Source organism: Epinephelus moara, chromosome 13 (genome assembly GCF_006386435.1).
Source record: "Epinephelus moara isolate mb chromosome 13, YSFRI_EMoa_1.0, whole genome shotgun sequence".
Lineage (NCBI taxonomy): Eukaryota > Metazoa > Chordata > Actinopteri > Perciformes > Serranidae > Epinephelus > Epinephelus moara.
The window spans coordinates 11,425,360-11,446,394 of NC_065518.1; the positions used below are offsets into that span (position 1 = coordinate 11,425,360).

A 21,035-nucleotide genomic window follows, 5' to 3' on the forward strand; every position below is an offset into this window, starting at 1 on the left:
AGATCATGACCCAGTTACTCAAGATAATCCACAGATGATATTGTGAGCAGTTTAATGTAGGAACTATTTTTTTTTTCTACTAAGCTACACCTGCCAACCATACCCCAGCGCAGAAGGAGGCGTACATCTACTGCTAATCTATCGCTAGTCTATAAACAGATGTCTGCATATGTCTGTAGAATCAGTGGGCAGCAGGACAATATTTTGGTATCGCAAATGTCCAGGTTTCTGTTTAAAGTGTGAGTAGTTTTGAGCAATCACATTTAAATTGCAGGTAAACAGTCCGTGTGGAGAGGTGAAACACATTAGAACGCACTGGCTATCATCCGATGACAAGTTAGATTTACATTAGCTTTCTTAGAATTAGTCTTGGCTTGGATATCTGCTAGCCACATCAGATCAGCACCAAATACTGGCCCTTGCACCCAGAGGCTCTATCGTCCTCAGACTGAGAGCCGATGGGTTCCGAGATTGATCTACTGCTAGCTCACCCAGCACCACTGAGCTTGCTAACGTTACACCTTAGCTGAAGAGGATCCTGTTAATGTTCACATCTTGCACAAGTATCTCGTCCATGAGTTGATGCACACTTCCTTCTGTGCAGTGATACAGTTGGAAAGTGTAGTTCAGGAGAAAGAAAGTAGTTCCTACAGATGATCCACAGACCTTGTTGTGAGCAGTTTCATGCAGGAACTATTTTCTTTCTACCGAACTACACTTGCCAACTGTATTACAGCGCAGAAGGGAGCGTGCATCTCCTCACAGACGTGACAGCACAAATGGCGTCCTCCTCAGCTGAGCTGTAATGTTAGCTAGCTCTGTGGTGCTAGGTGAGCTAGCAGTACATTGACATTGATACAGTTGGCAATTGTAGTTTGGTAGAAAGAAATAGTTCCTACATGAAACTGCTCACAACAAGTTTTTCAGATGTATTTTTGGCGCTTTGAGCACCACAAGCTGAGTGCCATCCAGTTCCATTATATTGGAGAGAAGGCAGACATCTCTACGGCCGATATCTCCAACACTCAGCAACTCACATCCAAAACAATCTAGACTAATAAACAGCACTACAGGTAAGAAGAAAATTATGTAGTTTTGATTTTAGGGTGAACTGTCTCTTTAAACTAGCTTAACAGCTGCTACTAAGTTTAGCCAGTTAGCTAATGTTAATGTTTGTTAGCTAGAGCAACAAAAATGTCAAATTATAATAAATTAACCAAAACAAAACAATAAAAAACAAAACAAAACTAATGTCCCTTTTTTAATTATCTTGACAAGGCTCTGTAAGCTAGCTGCCTCGCTAGCTAGCTAGCTAACTAGCTAGCTACTTAGCATGTGAAAAGCCAGTGTTTGCAGTGTGTTGTTTTCTCTTGCGTGTGCTTATCGTGTATTAATATATCATGAGCTTTCCAGAATCATCAAAGACTCCTCTACCCATCTAATTAATAATATTCTGTTTTACTCAATAAAACAGACAAACAAGCAAATTATTGACAAGTTGTATGAAAATAGAAAATATAAGAACAACAAAGTTATAAAATATAAAGTTTAATGTTGCGTCATAGTTTTTTCATTTGTTTGAGCGAGGAGAAGTTTAATTTCTAGCCACCATCTTTGTTTAGATCAGGAGAAGCAGGCACATCTTGGAAAATGGGTTAAAAATCTTTTTTATAATGCAACAGATGGAATATTTTTTTTTCAGCCAGATGGTTAGAAGAGTCTTTGAGGATCCTGGAAATACCTCAGAAATAGTGGCAAATGTTGTTAAACGACCCTCTGGGTTTTCCACAGATTGACAGATATATGTTTTTCGGGAAAATCGGATGCTCATTAATGGCAACACATGAGAAGCTCAAACTGGGAGCCCGCAAATGCTGTCAAATCTGTAGGATTTAGTGCGTATGTTATGCACGGTATGTTTATAGATAACAGGAGAAAACCAAACCAGACATTTGCATCTTTTATTATTCACTGTAGTGCTTTGTTTTTTTCAGATGTGTTTATATAATCAGGTCATGTACACATTGCTACCGGCCAGAACCCCTTTAAGAACAGCATGTTTAAAGGACTCGATGCAGGAGTGGCGAGCAGCTGCTGATGGGAGATAAAATCCTCTCTGACCCGACCTTTTAGCTCCGCTTTAACAAGTTCGAGCTGCTCACCTCTGGTGTCTGTTTCTGGGCTCCGACTGAGGAGAAAACCTCACCAAACCAAAAGTCTTTTCATCATTACCAGCTCAGAAAACTGTTATTTTCATGTAAAACATTTTCAGTCTAATTCAGACAGGCATTAATACACTAATTAAATCATATAATAAGAATATTGACGCCTGTTTTCTTATGCAAGTATGTTTTTGCTCCACTTTAGAAACAATTTTCCACCAAGTCAAGAATAGGTGTGCACGCCTCTTGTCTACCTGTAAATAATTCCAAAGCCTCATCTCTATCACATCAAATATTTAAGTGGCTCCCAGAGTAATAAAGTTAGGATTGATTAGAGGACGTGCCCCTGCGTTAGGAGGACGCCTGGAGCGGGATGGAACCAATAAGAGAGGTAATTAGAGGAAGAGAAATGGGAGTAAGACTGAGAGGGGGGTACACGTTGTGTCTATCTTTGTATTGGTGTTTGTATTTAACAGATTTACAGTCAAAGGGCAAGCGCTCAGTTTAAATCGGACGGTGTCACAAATTCATATCGGCATGGGGAAAGTAAACCAATTAGATCTATGTAAATATGTGAGAGTATCCACTGAGATGTGCAGTAGGCAGCTTGTCATTATTTGCTTCGGTCCATGTGTGTGTCAGCATGTGTGCAAAGTCACAAACTGGGGTTCTATGTCTTTAATATTGCACTGTACAGAGACTACAAAGGTTTCTACAAAGCACATGCATGCCATCTAGTGTTGAACTGTAGTAACAGAGCTGGTTTAGAGAGGCTGCACATGGCCACATGACAGTCCAACACAGTGTGGAAGAGACGAACAGAAAGAGACATCCAGGCAGATCAGGAGGTTTCAGGAGGCATCGTGCTGTATGTGGCCTCTCAGCTTCATGTCGACAGAGTTTATCGTAAGGTTTGAGGAAAGTTATGGTGTAGGGCAGCTGTTGTCAAACTTGTGAAACTCTATAAGGAAAATAAAATTGTCAGAATAAATCAAAACCTATATGACTGGACCATATGGGAATTTAATTTGAAAGGACAGCCACAGGAAGTGTCCACGCTCAGCAGTCACGTTAATTTCCAGGGCTGGTGCCTGCGGTTATTCCACAGGCTAGTTAATAACATGTTGGACAGGAAATCCAAAGTGTGGGATCATTTTGAGAAGGTGAAGGACGAACCCAAGGTGATATGTAAACTCATCTTCATTGGTCGACTACAAACATGACGTATCATCTGAAACATGGAAGTAGCTACATGCCCATTAGCCCACAGCGTCATTAACAGGCGGCTCGCTCAGTGTGTGACGTGCACTTGTAGATAAAATATAGGCCTATATTAATGAAGGTTCATTAGTACGGTTTTGTATTTCTCTGTAATGTAGCACAGTGTTAACAATGTTACTGATACTATTCTTTCTCACACCTTCAACTCAAACCATTGTGTTGCCCCACCCAAAATATATCATTTCATAATTACATTAATATCGTAAACATGCAGGCGACTAGTCGACTAATGGCCCTAAATGACGACTATTGGTCGACTAGGAAAATTCTTAGTCATGGGCAAGTTTCAAAGTACCTGCTACAATAACTCACAAATGTAACATATTCACGGTTTGCAGAAACAATGGCAATTTTTGCTACCACTTAGGTTGCATCATTATTACAAATTCATGCACAAGGTATCTGTGTGCGCAAATTATTTACAAACTTACCCTTGACAACGGTGACCTTGAGGCCTGCAGCACAGACACATACACATTTTAAAAGTCAAGGTATTTTATTGTTGAAAGACAATTGAGCGAGCCATGATCAAAAATGATCTTCGTGCACTGTAGAAAAGAACATTATCAATATTGCTGTCGCGAAAAGAAATTCACCATAATTTTAAGCACTTGTGAACAAATCAACAGCAGGTTTGGCTACATCGTTTTCATTGGTTTACAGCATTTTTCTGATTTAGCTATTGCGCAAAACACAAGCAGTACTGCATGGCATCAGATCCCATACTAGCTGAGTTGCTGAAATGAGCTGTGACTGACTGTATTTTACTTTAAGCAGGTGGTTGTAGAGTCAAAACACTAACAAATGGAACAGACGTTTGCAGTTTGGATATGTCCAAGTATGCATGTCCAGGTTTCTCGTGTGTAAACATTCCCCTGATATTTTGGTGCGCACCAACAATTGTTGGTGTAATAAGAGAGGTTGTAGTAACTCCCTCAGAGTCTTATATGGCAGTTTGCAATATTTACGCCGTCAGAGGAAAGTGTGGAACACACGAGTCTTCAAACTTTTGGTTCGGGGAACATTCTTCGTCAAGAACTTCATCACCTTGTACAGATTCGAACAGCTTCCCCAGCTGGAGAACGGGAACCAGCGAGCGCTCCGTTTGTTCACGTGAAGGCTCCAGAAAGATGACGAGCAACGCTGGAAGACCTCAATGTTGACGGCATATTGACCTGGCGCCCATTGAGACACACACACCAAAGTCACAGAGGAGGCAAAACCACAGGTGTGAGGAGAGATGCCATGAAACACGGACTCCCCCGGCCTCACAGATGTGCCCCTCTCCCACACCATGCCCGCCTCCTCTGCCACACCCATGCCACTGAGGTTACAGAGGGCCTGAAGGCACACCTCCTCCAGGGCCTCCTTCTCAGGGAAACGGAGCAGGATGGCAACGAGACGAGGCACTGCACCTCGACGTAGTAACATTTCCTGCAGCTTAGCTAAAGGCGACAGAGAGACAGAGCAAAGTTTAGATTGTGTTGCATTACTTTACAGAACTAACAAAAATGACCTGATGTCACACAGTGTAAAATGCAAAGTGGAACTTGGTAGATCCTTCAAATCTTGTAGGGAATGGTTTCATGTTATGATGTATTCAGTTAAAAGAACATGAACCAAGAAAACAGGAAGTCCATCTCTGTAACTCACCAGGAGGTTTTTGTATTGCTTTACTTACAGCTGTCATAGGACATGCGTGAGATGGCTCTAACAGCGTGAATGAGCAGTTCTTGGTCTGGACTGGTCAGCACAGAGAGCAAAGCGGTAACCAAACCTGCATCACCGAAACCTTTACGAACCACAGCTGATAAGAAACAAAAAATGATTGAATGTTAAACTACGTTGATAAAAAAGAATATAGAAGATCCAGCAGATGTTACAGCTGGGCTAGGTACTTTGATTGTGGCGTCATTGGACAAAAATCCCATGATAATCTTTCAGCATATTGAAGTTCAATTGGACTGAGAGAAAACTAGTCTCCTGCACCTCCTTTTGGCTCTGTGTTCAGACTTTGGCCAATCACAGTCATTTCAAAAAGAGGGCGTTCCTATTGGCTGTTCTACAAATGCAAATGTGCGTGCACGACCCTTTAGATGGTCTGGATGAAATGGTGGAGAATCCTGCAGAGAAAGTTGCTTTTCCAATATTGGCAACAACTGCCTACACTGCAAAGCAACCCAAGAAAGGAGTCTAGGGTCTAAAAGAGAGTCTGGCAGTAAACAAAATAAAACTTGTCATTATCAGTCAAACATTTCAGAGATGGAGGGAAAATGTTGCCAATAATTTAGCCTTCGGGTAACTGCAGCCAGAGCCTCACAGCTGCAGCGTCACGTTCATGTTTATGTTGCTAAAAGTAGCTAGAGCCTTGAATCACAGTGTGTGTCCCACCTCACTCCCCGCCACTACGGACCACATCACAGGGAGGAGAGCGAGCAACAGCTCCCGAGATGAACCCCCAGTCAGCAACTCAAATCCAGTCGATGCAAACCCCAGCTTCAGGGGACCAGACAGCCCAGACTCAGTAAACTTTCTGTTGCTGCTGTTACAAATGTTAGACCCAGCGCTGCAGTTGGTCATCAGCCCGCTGTGACACTGCTGGAGGGTTTGCACTGGCCAAATCTGAGCCCCTACATCTTCCGAGCAAAGGTCTGTCTCTGGAGCTGCTGCCATCACTTCTCCCGAGGAAACAGTTGTCTAAGTGGTGGGAAGTGAGGCGGAGGGACCACAGGGTGGCTAGCTAGCTAATTCTTGTCTCGTTTGTGGTCTGATAAACAGAGAGAGAAAGAGCAGGTCAAGGAGGGGCTGAAGCAAAGATACTCAGGATGTGTAGTCTCAGAAGTGGAAGTGATCATACCTCCCCCACCTTGCTTGGAAGTGTAGTAAATGTTGTGAATGGATGAAAGCAGAGTCATAAGTTCCTTGTTATGCTGCTTGTTTTTATCTGCTCGTGTAATGTCTCATATCAACCCAGTACAAGATCACGTCAGTTGTTGCCAGATCTCGCGAGAGTGTGTTGCTAAAACATATCTTGGGGAAAGTTCATTTTCTTGTGATTTATTGGTCTGAAAAAAAAAAAAAAAGCCATCTCAGTGTCAGAATGTTAGAAGGGATGGGGCATGTGAAAACCGGGGTCCAGTATTTACCGCAGTGACTATGTGGCACAGGAAACGGTCATAATCTGTGCTCACGTTCACTTTTCCCATTGGAATAAAAAGACTCAGGACTGCTGCTGCTAAAAGGCTGAGCAGTGACGAAACCCACGTGACACAGATACGGGAAATGAGTGTCGGGGGCCGTGTCGGTTTATCAACGGTCTCTGACTGAGCGAATGTGCTGTGACTTTAGAATGAAATAAGATTAACTAAGTTAATGTATGAGAAACATGCACGTGAATATGCCCATGATCTTCTGATGGGAGGGGCTTAGAGAGGGGAGAAGGGAGAGCTGGGGAGGGATTATTTATTTATTTATGTATGTATCTATTTATTTATTTATTTCCTTTTTCAGATTTCTGCCTACCTTAGCTTTAAGGGCAGCTGACAGGAAATGAACTCCTCAGACAATATGAGCATAAATAAATGACCGACCAACACATATCTGTATAAATAACTTACATTCTTTGGCGAGTTCGGCCACCAGTTTTGCAGTCAGCACGGTGAGAGGCCCTCTGCTCCTCAGAGACAGGGCCAGGATTGGCAGGATCCCACTGATCACGACCTGCTCAGCAGCGCCTTTGTCTGGACACAAGATGAAATACACATGCAAACACAACACCGACACAAATACACAATGAACATGACGGAATATCAGGGGTCACACAGAACCTTGAAATCCTTGAGGTGTAACTGACGGTCATTGAAGGTGCTTGAATGTATATATTTTGTGCAAGAATAGAAAATTAAGTTATTTTGATATTTTAACGTTAGTTTAAAAGAACTGTCTGCGTGTGTCTCCCGCAGTTGCATCGTTTCACGCACCACCTTCACCTTTCACCTTCACCACCTAGATTGTATAAATTCCAGGACTCGTCGCTCGCAAACGACATTCACAGACAAAAACTGGCTTGTTAAAGATCTACGGGACATCTGTATGGCCTGATGCAGAGCCTGCAGCAAATAAAGTACACACGTTGATGAGCCATGCTGCTGCAGCACCGCACAGGATGGCACTCTGCAATTTAACATTGACCCTGATCCATGTTTCAAATTATGCTGTCATGGGTGCTTGAATTTGAGGGAACCGGGCCTGGAAACTCTTTGAAAAGCCCTAGAGGGAACCCTGTGTTATAATCATTTTGAGGCATGAGCCAAAGAAAATGTTGGCTTGAAAGATGAAGTTGCACTAAGTACATGTATTCATCAATATTTGTTTCTTTAATCGCTGAGCAGAATGGTGAATACTGAATTGCGTCAGTTTCAGCTTTACTTTCAACATGATCTCCCTGACCCGTCTTCACCTCCTCTGCGTCTCTATCCCCCCTGTTGCTCTCTTTCTCGGAGACACAAATACAGCTTAACGTCTCCCGGGGACTTACAACTGTCATACACCTGATCCCTTCACAGCCTCTCAGCCCTCGGCTCCCCATCCCTCACTGATGTGGTTCTTGCTGCAGGTTTTATCGCTCCGAATAGAGCTGGTGTGATATAGCTGCCAGTAGGAGTGGGAGGCATAAATGTATACACGTATGGAAACACATAAATATGTAAATTGCTTGTGGCAGCAGGGCTCTCAGCATTTTGCAATTCAAATCGCATCAAATGAAAGACAAAAAAAATAACCCTGAAACCTCCCATTATACCATGAAGTTTGATACATTTGACACTGTCTTCGAGATGATGTTAGAGCTGTTATATGTTATAGAATATGAGTGTGAATGAACTCACTCTTCTCCTTGATGTTGGTCAGCACTGTGTTCAGATGTGGTTTAAGTTCGTCTGCGATCAGCTCCAAACCGAGGACTCTGATGGCGCCTAATGCATTGTTCAGGTTATCTGTGGGGAGATGGAGACATATTAAAAGACATAAAATGGTATGGATGCTTACGGAACATAGGCAATATGGAAGTTGTTCTAGTTAGGTAAGACAGAAGCAAGGCAAACAGCAGTGCAACTGGGAGTCTCTAGTAGAACAGGAGTGAAGACTAATTTGACAAAGTGTGCAACTTGCAAAACAACCAGAAGTCTGATTTTTTTCAAGTTTAGACCCAAAGATCGAAGCTGTCCCTGAGTTGATGTTTATCTGTGAACGAAACTAAAATTTTCAGCCATGTGAGCGGTTCTGTGGCAGGCTAAATGCTAACGTCAGCAAGCTAACATGCAGGTACAATGCTGATAATTATCACCATTAATTATTAGCACGCTAACATTTGCTTAGTAACACTTAACTTGACAAAGACCAGCTCATGCTGATGAAAATGTTACGAGTTTTCAAAGTCTAGTATGCCAAAGGGGTGACAGTGCTTTGTAGGTCGACCTGGAAGGTAGCGTGGATTTTCATGATACTTATCCATGTTGTTCAGTGAGATAATTGTCAAAAACGGCTGACCGGCAGCATGTGCGTGTTGGTGCATGTGAGTCACTGTGTGTGTATCCCAGGCCCTCAGGTGCACCAGACTTTGCTGCCAAATTTTGTAGTGGCCAGGCAGTAAGATTAAAACAACCAAGTCAATCTCGTGATGCCATTGGGCCCAAAAAGACTGAACTTACATAGTGAAAGAGACGTCTGTGATCAGTGGATACGTTTTTTGAGCGTCACAACTCCTGCGAAATGACTCGTTCCACTATCAGGATTTGATCCATTCAGTCTGATATGATTTGGAAAGTCTAGAAGAGCTGTGCGATTATTTTATTTCCATTTAAGTTAGCCGAGTGCTTAGCCCAAAGTTACCTGCTTGGCTCTAAGGGCTCAATGATGTGGAAGCAACACCCATCCTCCTAGTAATTTTATACACAGGTGAACGTTTTCGGCTTCATGCGCCACTGAACAACTTTCATCGGCATAAATGAGGCCCCGCCTTCAACGTATCATCAAGTTCTCTGCAGCGAGGTCATATGGCAGTTAGCGCTAATAGCCCTGTCCCAACCCATGGTCGCGGAACACCCACTCTTCGGTTCCCCCCATGCTATACCACCGTTAGCTGTTAGCACTTTTGCTATTGATAGCACTGGTGTCGCTGTTAGCACTGTTGGCTGCTAGTTGCCGGCTCAGCCACCTCCATGTTGAGAGCCGTGTGCAGACAATCCCAGCTCAGACTGAATCATAGATCTGTCTGAATATCGTATACAGCTTGTGGAAATGAATGAAAACATTAATAAAGCTGAGTAATAGCAGTCTGGGGGTAACGGACTGCTGCCCACAACCGGTTCATACCAATGACCTGATCTGCTTTATATTAAGTGCTTTGGTCAAGGACACTTCAGCAGTAAATGGCACTTTGCTGGTTAGATTTTCCCAGATGATCTGTTCAAATATAAAACCCTCCACTTGACAACCCCATTATTTTAAGTGGTCCTTCAATTAATTTATACAGAGACCAGTGACACATGGTGATTAGTCGTAGTAATCACTGTATTCCCAGCACTTACATCAGAAAACACAAGACCATTAACTGAAGACAAGTCATACTGGGGGGACTATATCAGTAGTTTTGCACGTTTTAGCCCATTTACTGCAAATCATTTATACTTACAGCCATGTGGTGGTAATGTAAATTGGCAATGCAACCTTAATGTTCACTGTAGTGGAGTAAACAACTCAAGCAAGTTCAAGAGTCTGCACTAACTGGAAACAGAGTTAACTGGAATGGTAGGAAAAATACATGTAAAAAAGATTTTACTTTAAGTTTTTGGCTGAAAATCTTCAAGTGTATTCTTGATAGCTTAAGATTTGTAATCATACTTTTCCTACCATTCAAGGCAGCCAGTGTTTCCTATTAATTGTTGTACCATATGAAACAGTTAAAGTATAAAACTGGCATGGTCTTATAAGAATTCATGACAGAAAGATCACAGGTTTGAATCTCTGCACGAGCTATGAAAATGTGTGTGGATGAATAGCTTTGTCCTCCCATCAAAAACTACTACGAGACAGTTTATGTGTAGTTAACGTCTGAAATTACAAACACTTCTGTTTGTTTTTTTAAAGATATTTTTTGGGGCATTTTTTCCCTTTAATGGACAGGACAGTTAAGTGTGAAAGGGGGAGAGAGAGGGGATGACATGCAGCAAAGGGCCACAGGCTGCATACCCTCACCTGGACTCTAGTTTCTGAAGGCAGGTTTATGATTGATGGACATACAGGACAAAAGCTGACATTTATTTACTTTCACATTGAGAGTGGGGTATTTTATTTCTTTGGTTTCTGTATGACCTGTGAACAACTGGGCATTTTTTTGCAGTAAACCTTTGCAGTGGCTTTTTTTTTTTGCAAGCGTATGACTTCGCATCTGTCTTTGATTTCATTCATGATATCCATGGACAGGATCTTGAGGTGCAGCCGGGGGGAGGAACGGGTCTGGTTGGGGACTTCAGATTTGCATCTCTGCTTTTTGCAGATGACGTGGTTCTGTTGGCTTCATCACATCGTGACCTCCAGCATGTACTGGGGTGGTTTGCAGCTGAGTGTGAAGCAGTCAGGATGAGTCAGCACCTCCAAATCTGAGGCCATGGTTCTCTGCTGGAAAATAGTGGATTACCCTCTCTGGGTTGGGGGAGAGTTACTGCCCCATGCGAAGGACTTCAAGAGTCTAGGGGTCTTGTTCATGAGAGTAGAATGAAGTGTGAGATGGATTGGCAATTTTGGTGCGGCTTCTGCAGGGATGCAGGCGCTGTGAAGAGGGGGCTTTCGATTTACTGGTCCATCTACGTCCCAACCCTCACCTATGGTCATGAGCTCTGGGTAGTGACCGAAAGAATGAGATCGTGGATACAAGCGGCGGAAATGAGTTTGCTCTGTGGGGTGGCTGGGCTCAGCCTTAGAGATAGGGTAAGGAGCTCGGACATCCAGAGGGAGCTCGGAGTAGAGCTGCTGCTCCTTCGCATNGCTCTGGGTAGTGACTGAAAGAATGAGATCGTGGATACAAGCGGCGGAAATGAGTTTCCTCCGTGGGGTGGCTGCGCTCAGCCTTAGAGATAGGGTAAGGAGCTCGGACATCCAGAGGGAGCTTGGAGTAGAGCTGCTGCTCCTTCGCATCAAAAGGGGCCAGTTGAGGTGGTTCAGGTATCTGATCAGGATGCCTCCTGGGCGCCTCCCGCTAGGGGTGTTCCGGGTACGTCCCACTGGTAGGAGGCCCAGGGCAGACCCAGAACACGCTGGAGGGATTACATATCTAATCTGGCCTGGGAATGCTTTGGGGTCCCCCAGAAGGAGCTGGAAGAGGGTGGGAAGAGGGACGTCTGGGGTGCTTTGCTTGGCCTACTGCCCCCACAACCTGGCTTTAGATAAGTGGTTGAAAATGGATGGATGGATGGATGGATGGATATACGTTGTCTACAAAGTACTTTGAACCATGTTTTCTAAGTAGCTTTAGTTAACAATATATCTCCTATAGTGTTGCTGTTTCTTGCGGTGTGAGGTAATCGGGAGCTTGCCAAGTTTAGCTTTCAAAGTAGCCTCCCCAACACTGAGTATTAGCATAACTGAAACAAAAGTGTGTAGCTTCTTTAGATAAATAAAAGGTACTCAACCACATTAACGTCAGCACCAGTATCCAGATCCCACATCCACTGATAACCATTAATCTTGACTAACAGGGCTGTTCCACTCACCGTTCGGTGTGTAGGGTTGCAGTCGACTGGACCTGCGTTTATCCCTGTGGGAACGTGCGTAAGTGTACACCAGTGGCACATTAGGGTGCCCCATTCTGCTCCCTGCAACAGCTGATGGTCAAACTTTCTCAGGTTGACATCTTCATGCAGAGTAACTTCACATTTTCACTGTCGTCCTCCTTTTGCTGGATTCCTCACTTGTAGCACCAGTCTGTGGAGTCATTAGCTGTTGTTTTGAGGAAACCTGCTTCAACCTACGCTGCCTCTCGCTGTAATCCCACCGCTGCACTCACTTCCCATCTTGCACTGTTGTTTTGTGCAGAAAAAATACCTGTCTTTTTTTTCCCTGCACGCCTGTCTGGTGTGTCTTCCCTGTACTCCAGCTGGCTCTGTCCCCTCTTAGGGTAATACAGAGCAAATCCTCACTAAAGCTGTTCTCTCCCCCCCCCCCTCCCTGAGTGTGTGTGTGCGGGTGCAGTTAAGGTATTAGCACTTGGCTGACTCTGCTGAGTGTGTTCTCACCACCCTAAAAATCTCCCACAATGCCTTTCGGCTTCTAGTAAATCCAAGCCAAAACAACAACACAGACAGGTGGACACCTGGCATCTGTTTGTGTGCACAGGTGTGTTATTAGGCAGCATTTCTGCTTGAGCGCAAAATTTGGGGCAGAGTTTGGCCGCAGTGATGTCTTCATATAATTTAAAGGGACAGTTCACCCCAAAATTATAAATACATACTTTCCCTCTTATCTGTAGTGCAATCTATCAATCTAGGTTGTTTTGGTGTGAGTTGCCCAGTGTTGGAGATATGGGCCGTAGAGATGTCTGCCTTCTCTCCAATATAATGGAACTAGATGGCACTCGACCTGTGGTGTGCAAAGCAATAAAAAAATACATTTGAAAAACTCTACATCAATGTCTCTTTCCAGAAATCATGACCTGGTTACTCAAGATAATCCAGAAACTTTGTTGTGAGCAGTTTCATGTAGGAACTATTTTCTTTCTACCAAATTACAGCCACTATCTGCATCACTGTGCATGTTAAACATGATCTACTTCTGACTTCTGGATTTTTAGAAATTAAATATCCTTACCTGTCTTTCCAGAGTTTTATATCAAATGCTACAATGTTAGAGTCACTTAAACTCCAAAATTAAATTCATGAAGCCGCAGTGATGAAGACTCAGCTTGCTCGGTCTGTGACATCTATCCCAAGACAACAACAGAATCAAAGTAGTTACGAAAAGTAAATCTTTATATTTGACTCAACTCTTCAGGTTCCAGTAAAAACAAAATATTTCCAACAGTCTTGTACAGAACGACAGATGTTTAATGGAAATCTAACCAATAAATACGACAGGGAAACAGGAGACATTGTAACACCAGCAAAAAAATATAATCCTGACCTCTGATATATCTGTTCTACATAACAGTGTTCAGCGTGTTTACATTTATACATCGGTGGGGATTTTTGTCTGTTCACTGAAAACATAGCATAAAAAAATAATATATATATTTATATGGACTCAGTTAGACTGCACACATACAAAACCTGCTACTAGAAAACAGAGGATTCACTTGAAGGAAGAGCTCTGAATTTTGGGAAGTGTGTTCATTAGCTTTCTTGTCAAGAGTTAGAGAAGAAGATCGATAGCAGTCTCATGTCTCTACAGTACATATGTTAATAATAATACGTATGCATTTTAGTTATAGGCGCCTTTCAAAGCACTCAAGGACACCTTACAAGACACAGTTAAAAAAACAAAACAAGCTGCCAGTACTATCTAACGTTAGCATTTACGTTATATTCTAAAACTCATCAGTCATCACTGACCCCGGAAAAGTTTCCAAACTCTGTAGGTAACATTATGTTTAGTTTGCTTCTAATATAACATATAACGTTATATGACAACACAGCATCCAGTTACTAATGGCTAGCGTTAGCCTTCTGTAGTGTAGCCTCTGAAACATTAACGTTATCTTCCTTGTGCATTTCCACTTAATACTAACGTTAACGCTACTATCTAACGTTAGCACTGTAACCTTATTCTAAAACTCATCAGTCATCACTGACTCCGGTTGAGCTTTAAAACTCCGGGGTTGCGTTTGACTGTCTTGGTTGTAACGTTACACTCACTCTCCTCTTCCGTGTATCTAACGTTACCATGCCAACGCCTACGTCTATCATAGACGTAATGAGGACGTAATGGGGGACGGGGGAGTAGTATGCAGTATGACGCCCAGTTGCATTTCCCCAAAAGCTGATTCTGTGTCAACTTGTTGTCACATGCCGCTGCGTTTATTTATTTGTTGGTATTCCCTGGGGCCCCACTGCCGCAACCTTAATGCATTACCCACATTCAAATATATGGGAGCAGTGGTGTTTTTGCCGCAGCACCTGATTTGTTGTGAATGCAGCCTAAAGAATGAAAAGGGGAGGAAACCGCTCGCCTGCCTCTGTCCAACGGAAACAAAATCTGCCTACTAGAACTTTTAAACCTCTTAACACCTCCTATCCTTCAATTTTTGCAAAAACCAAACAGTCAAGAAAGTTCGTGTTAAGTTGCAGCTGCCGCTACGAGCTCAGAGAGCTGCAGCCGTTTAAATTTTGGCAGTGAATAGTGACCAGAGAAAACCAGCAGCCAATCAGTCAACAGTTGACCTGTGATACAAAGAATTATTTTCCAGCCTGAAACATACGAACACGCCACCCAGCCGAAGACAAATGTAATTATTGTGGCGAGCCTCAATTCCTGCTGCTTGCTTAGTTTTCAGCATTCACGTTTCTGGCGAGTGTATTCTGTAAATGTTGGTCAGAGCCAGGCTGGCTGTTTCCCCGTGTCCAGTCTTTATTAGAGCTGCAAAGATCAGTCGATCAGTTTGTCGATCAACAGAAAATTAAATGGCAACTATTATGATAATCAAATAATTGTTTCAGTTATTTTCTGAGGTAAAAGCCAAACATTTGCTGGGCTGATGCTTCTTAGATGTCAGAATTTGATGCTTTACTTTTGTCATACATTATAATTTACTGAATAACTCTGGATTTTTTTGGATAAAATAACATTTGAAGACCCTGGCCCGACATTTTATCGACAAGTGGTTAAATTCCAACCTCGGCCCTTTGCTGCATGTCATCTTCTCTGTCTCCACCCTTCACACTAGAGCTTTCCTATCTCACAAAGGCAAATTGCCCAAAAAAAAAATCTTTAAAAAGGAAAATACTGAAAATAATAGTTACAGGCCTGATCTTTATGCTCAGCTAACCTCCTGCTGGCTCCAGCTACATATTAACCGTACAGACATGAGAGTGTTATCAATCTTCTCGTCTAACTCATATCAAAAAGCTAATAAATGTGTTTCCCAAAATGTCAAACTATTCCTTTACGCTGGACTGAAGCTGTGACACTATACACTGATGCTGAGCTCACCACAGCTTTGTCTGCCCAGCTCAACTTGTGCAGAGCTCGTGTCTCATCTCTGAGTATCCCTGTGAATGGGACCATGATTGGCTCTTGGACCGGTCATGTGACCATGTGTCAAACAGTTCCGGCTGCGTTGAGACCACTGGAAACAGTCTCATATCCAACCGACACCAGGGTGAGGACGTTACTCTCCACATCGTCCGGCTTGCACTGCTCTGCTTGGGTCTCCACGGGACCAGCAGCTCCAGCTTCCTGCCTTATCTTCTTCTTGGCTCGGCCTCGCCCCTTGCCTTTAGAAATGGCCTTCCCTTGATCTTTGATCCCTCCAGACACTTTGTTAGGGCTCTCGTCAGTCGAGTGGGTTTTGCGGTGGCGTCTGCGGATGCGCCGCATAGGCGGACCAGAGTCAACTGGGTCTGATGCCGCTGCGCCAGACAGGATACGAATCTGCTGCTCAATTACCATGACGATCATGTCCAGTGCCACGTCCAACATTCCCAGACCCAGACCGTGAGTGACATTGTCAAACGCTCCGCTGTTCACTGGGTCCTTGAAACATTTTCTCATATCCTCCAGGTGGTTCCTGAGAGAGGAAAAACAATGTATTACTTTGTTTATCCGAGTCTCCTTGAAAAAAACAACAGGTTTTTAAGGTCATGTTACAACAAGGTCATAGAGTACGTACTTGGTTTCAATAATTTTGGACCAGTGTTGAACTGTGTTTGTCTCAGGGATGAGCTGTTTCGCCATGTTGCTGTAGTCGATGTAGTCATGGGCGAAGTCCTTCATATCATCACACAATGCTCTGGTGTCGCCTAAACACACACACACACACACACACACACACACACACACACACACACACACACACACACACACACACACAATAAAACACAGTTTAGTCTCTACCCTTCATGTTATCAAACCTACAGGTGAAATACATGGACATGGATGCAGCGCATGTTTACGATATCAATTTAATGATTAAATGATATATTTAGGTGGTTTGAGTTGAAGGTGTGAGAAAGAATAGTATCAGTAACATTGTTAACACTGTGCTACATTACAGAGAAATACAAAACCGTACTAATGAACCTTCATTAATATAGGCCTATATTTTATCTACAAGTGCACGTCACACACTGAGCGAGCCGCCTGTTAATGACGCTGTGGGCTAATGGGCATGTAGCTACTTCCATGTTTCACATGATACGTCATGTTTGTAGTCGACCAATGAAGATGAGTTTACATATCACCTTGGGTTCGTCCTTCACCTTCTCAAAATGATCCCACACTTTGGATTTCCTGCCCGACATGTTATTAACTAGCCTGTGGAACAGCCCTGGAAATTAACCTGACTCCTTTCAAATTTAATTTCCCACATGGTCCAGTCATATAGGTTTTGATTTATTTTGACAAGGCGCAGCTCCGAATAGAGTTTTATGGTGTTTTTTTGAGATGTTAAAAGAAAAATAAAAGAATATTTGCAGAGCTACAATTTTTGTGGCTGTATCCATTTTATAGTATAAGGTGCAGTATTTTCAGTGTTTAATTTATAAGTAATCCAAAGGATCAGTAGATTACTTTTGTTTGGGAATCCAATTATTTCAGTAATTACCAAAATTGACATGTAATCTGTATTTAGAAACCCAACCCTAAGCATATCTTGTTTCTGCTTACTGTTTCTTAAAATCTAACTTGCATATGACAATAAACTTCTTGAATCTGTCACCTTCAGTGAGTTTGGAGAAGGAGGAGGATACAGAGGTAGTTGTGCTTGGCGTGAGGCCGAGGACATTGAGTGACTCCAGAAGGGTTTTCTTGCTGGCTGGGCCTCTGCTGACCCGAGTGTAGGCTGCCAGGGAGCGCAGGGACATCTTCTCCGGAGCCTGCAGGCGCCGTTTGATTTCATCATACGAGATGAGATATTTCCCTAAAATAAGAGACGGAGACGGGAGGAGATGAGTCAGCACAGCCGGGTCGGGATTTAATAGCATTTTATTAAATCTGAAAATCAAATTTGCCTCTCACATCTGAATCCCTTATCGTGTTTATTATGGTCTGACTTTCAACAATTTTAAGTGACAGTAGTTTAAAAAAAAAAATATCCAGATTATATATGCGCTGTTGAACTCAATGACTGCCACTTACGAGCCTTCGATCCTTTCATGTTGGGATCCAGGAGCGACGACACCTCTGCAAAAGGCATGTGTGTACCAGACTCTGTGTTTGTGCTTGAGTTCGGCTGTGGGTCCTGAATCTGGGGCACAGCCTCACTCTGGGCCGGGGCAGAAACCTGCATCTGGGGCATCTGGATGTGAGGCTGCATGGAGTGCATATCCATCTGGTTCTGGTCTAGCGGAGCCTGGTTTTGCGTTTGAGGGAGGATTAATGTGTTTTCAGATAAACCCTGCAGCCCCATGTCCCCCTGTGCCACACTCCCTGTTTGCTCCGAAGACACCTGGAAGATGCCCATCACTGGTTTGACCACAGTGAAAACCATGTTCCCCTGGGCATCCAGACCCACCACCCGAGTAGACGGGTCCATGTCGTCACTGAAACTTTACCTTTAGGCTCCAGAGGCTTTAATTATCAGATCAGGTTACCTTACAGGCCCATGTAGTGTTACAGTACCCTCCTGTGTTCTTAGGTGTTCAGGGTTGAAGCTGAGCTGACTAAAGGAGAACGTAAGGTGACTCTCTCTGTAGTCCAGCTAAAACCTCCGACATTGAAACTGTTTCACCTTCTTTGTACAGTTTCATGAAGCTTATAATCTGTCATAGAAACACCACAGCAGAAGTTTCACCCTGAAAGAAAAAATAAGAAAGATAATAGTCAGTGACAAAGGTTAAGTCATTTTTTAACTTTGTAATTGAGCTTCCTCACATTTAAAGTAATTTGACCAGGGATGAGTAACAGTGCAGGTGGTACGTGGTGCAGTGGTTAGCATTGACGCCTCACAGCAATAGGGTTCCTGGTTCGAACCCAGGGTGGGGGAGCCCCTCTGTGTGGAGTTTGCATGTTCTCCCCATGTCAGTGTGGGTTTTCTTTGGGTACTCCAGCTTCCTCCCACAGTCCAAAGACATCGCTATTTAATAATTTCATACAGTTAAAAACAAGCTACGTGGTGATGGTGTTTCAGTTTAATTACCAAAGAGTTTGATAATAAAATCATGGAACAATCATGTCAGGATTAACAAGCTATAATGGTCATTGTACAGCAATTCATCACAAGGAATATTTCAGATATATTAAGCATATAAGTGTACTTATACTGAGTATATTTTAATCAAAAATATTGCCAGTGTTTTGTGTATGTTTCTTTTTGGATTAGTACAGTTTGTAATTAAAGGAAATAAGTGGGCAAAAAAAATAAAAGTTAACATATAGTTTAATCGTCAGGAGCAGGAACAAAATGGTATCCAGTGTCATCTTGTCAATTAACATCATACTAATTGAGAAAAACACTAAATTTACAACAAATAAGAGAGAGAGCGAAAAAAAAACCCCAGCACCAACACAGTGACCTTCATACATTTTGAGTTCATTCATTAATTTTCTGTAACTGGGGGGCGCTGGAGCCTATCCCAGCTGACACTGGGTGAGAGGCGGATACACCCTGGACAGGTCACCAGACTATCACAGGGCTGACACATAGAGACAGACAACCATTCACACTCACATTCACACCAAGGACAATTTAGAGTCACCAATTAACCTGCATGTCTTTGGACTGCTGGAGGAAGCTGGAGTACCTGGAGAAAACCCACGCTGACACAGGGAGAACATGCAAACTCCACACAGAACGGCTCCCCCACCCTGGGTTCAAACCAGGAACTGAGGCGACAATGCTAACCACTGCACCACTGTGTGGCCACACTACATTTTGAGTTCAGTGTACTCTAATATGAGTTTTCCAAAGTATTGACTTTCACTTTCTTATCATCTTTTACTTCGCTCCTGGTTTTGAATAAAGCGCTTATAATGGGAAAATTAAAATGCATATAGGTCCTGAACTGATGTGCATAAAGTAGGAGATTTAGTTAAACATGAAGACAAAAAAGATCCTGTCAAAAACACTGAGCCAAGTGGTTTCTGTGTAGAGCTGCAGGGGCACAAGAAGACTAGAGAACACCAAATAGTCCAGGTGCTGTCCCTGTGTAGCAGTCAATGCTGTCCTAAGTCCAAAATCTCAGCATTAACTTGCTCAGCTTTGTGTCGTAGTTATACTTTAATTCATAGTTTTTAAAAGAAGGAAAGAGAGAGCAGGAGTGTGGTGCGCCTGGTGCGTAAAAGCGCAACACTCATCCAGGCGCATTACGCACAGCCACATAACAAAGCACAGAAGGAGAGCATGAATATTAACATGTGTTAACGGTATTTCTTATTAAAATAAGTTATGTTAGAAGGCCAGGACAGTTTAATGTCAATAATCAGCACTGTTGTGTGTCTGCTGGACACTTCAGCTCAGCTGCTGCTGTGAGAAGACGCGCCTGTGATTGGCTGAGACGGAGCAGGAGGTTATCTTTATGTTTCAGCTCATATAACTGCACAGTGTTTGTGTAAGTGTCCACAATAACTAAACTCCTATTAACTTTTAAATGCTGTAAGTATGCGTGTGACGTGCTTGTGATAAACGCGCTCAGAATACCAGCTCTGATATCCAAATTAATAACTTTTAAATAATGACACCAAAACAATATTTTCAGTCTCCAACTGCCACTTTAGAAACATTTAATTAACACGGTGTCACATTTTGACTCGTCGCTAACGTTATATGAGAGGAAACGCTGACTTTAAAGCTGGCAAATAACGACGCGAATTATATGAACAACGCTCCATTTATCGTCACTAACATCCATCATGGCTGCCAGGCGCGGCCGTTGCTAGTTTTCCATGAACAGCAGGCCTGAAACGTTCAATAAACCGGGTTAAACTGTGAGAAACGGTCGCGGTTCTGGACGGGACAGACCGAATTTAACCGCTAACCTTGGATGCAACTAGTGACGGCTGTCCCACTCACCGAATTGCCGTCTGTAATTTCCTAAAAGGACACTGATCCTAGAACGGTCCGCGTCGACGCCAGCGACATTTTTCCTCCTTCTCCGCTGCTGCTTCGGCGGGTTGCAAATCAGCCGTACGTGCACTACCGCTCGAGAGCCGTAATCCCGCCGCTGATTGGTCGACGGGCGTGTCAATCACGCATCCGCTGAGTCGTCATTGGTTGAGAACGCTGTCAGTGGCTTAGAAGAGGCGGTACTTCCGATTCAGCCTCATCCACATACAATGGGTGATAAATCTTGTTCTTATTCATTTGCTTACTTGTATTTTTATTTAATTTCCGTGACTGTTGCTCGCCAGAAACGTGTTAAAAATCGCAGTTTATAAGTGCAAGAAACG

At 43.1% G+C, this 21,035-nt stretch overlaps 2 protein-coding genes across 3 annotated transcripts; both read right to left on the reverse strand.

Moving 5' to 3' along the window:
- Nucleotides 1-3,920: 3,920 nt before the first annotated feature.
- si:dkey-21e13.3 (uncharacterized protein LOC100150043 homolog) lies at nt 3,921-12,596 on the reverse strand. Its single transcript, XM_050060161.1, has 5 exons — nt 12,212-12,596; nt 8,330-8,437; nt 7,061-7,183; nt 5,125-5,250; nt 3,921-4,888 (listed from the first exon to the last, which is right to left on the reverse strand). The coding sequence occupies exons 1-5, from the start codon at nt 12,303-12,305 to the stop codon at nt 4,416-4,418; spliced, it is 924 nt and encodes a 307-aa protein (XP_049916118.1). The 5' UTR covers nt 12,306-12,596; the 3' UTR covers nt 3,921-4,415.
- Nucleotides 12,597-13,460: 864 nt separating this feature from the next.
- Nucleotides 13,461-20,786, reverse strand: si:ch73-127m5.2 (uncharacterized protein LOC561202 homolog). 2 transcript variants are annotated; one of them, XM_050060136.1, is made up of 5 exons: nt 20,659-20,786; nt 17,787-18,442; nt 17,368-17,568; nt 16,321-16,450; nt 13,461-16,218 (listed from the first exon to the last, which is right to left on the reverse strand). In XM_050060136.1, the coding sequence occupies exons 2-5, from the start codon at nt 18,181-18,183 to the stop codon at nt 15,750-15,752; spliced, it is 1,197 nt and encodes a 398-aa protein (XP_049916093.1). In that variant the 5' UTR covers nt 18,184-18,442; nt 20,659-20,786; the 3' UTR covers nt 13,461-15,749. The 2 variants fall into 2 exon arrangements, with proteins under 2 accessions (XP_049916093.1, XP_049916092.1); XM_050060135.1 differs by having other exon boundaries at nt 20,625-20,748.
- Nucleotides 20,787-21,035: the final 249 nt, after the last annotated feature.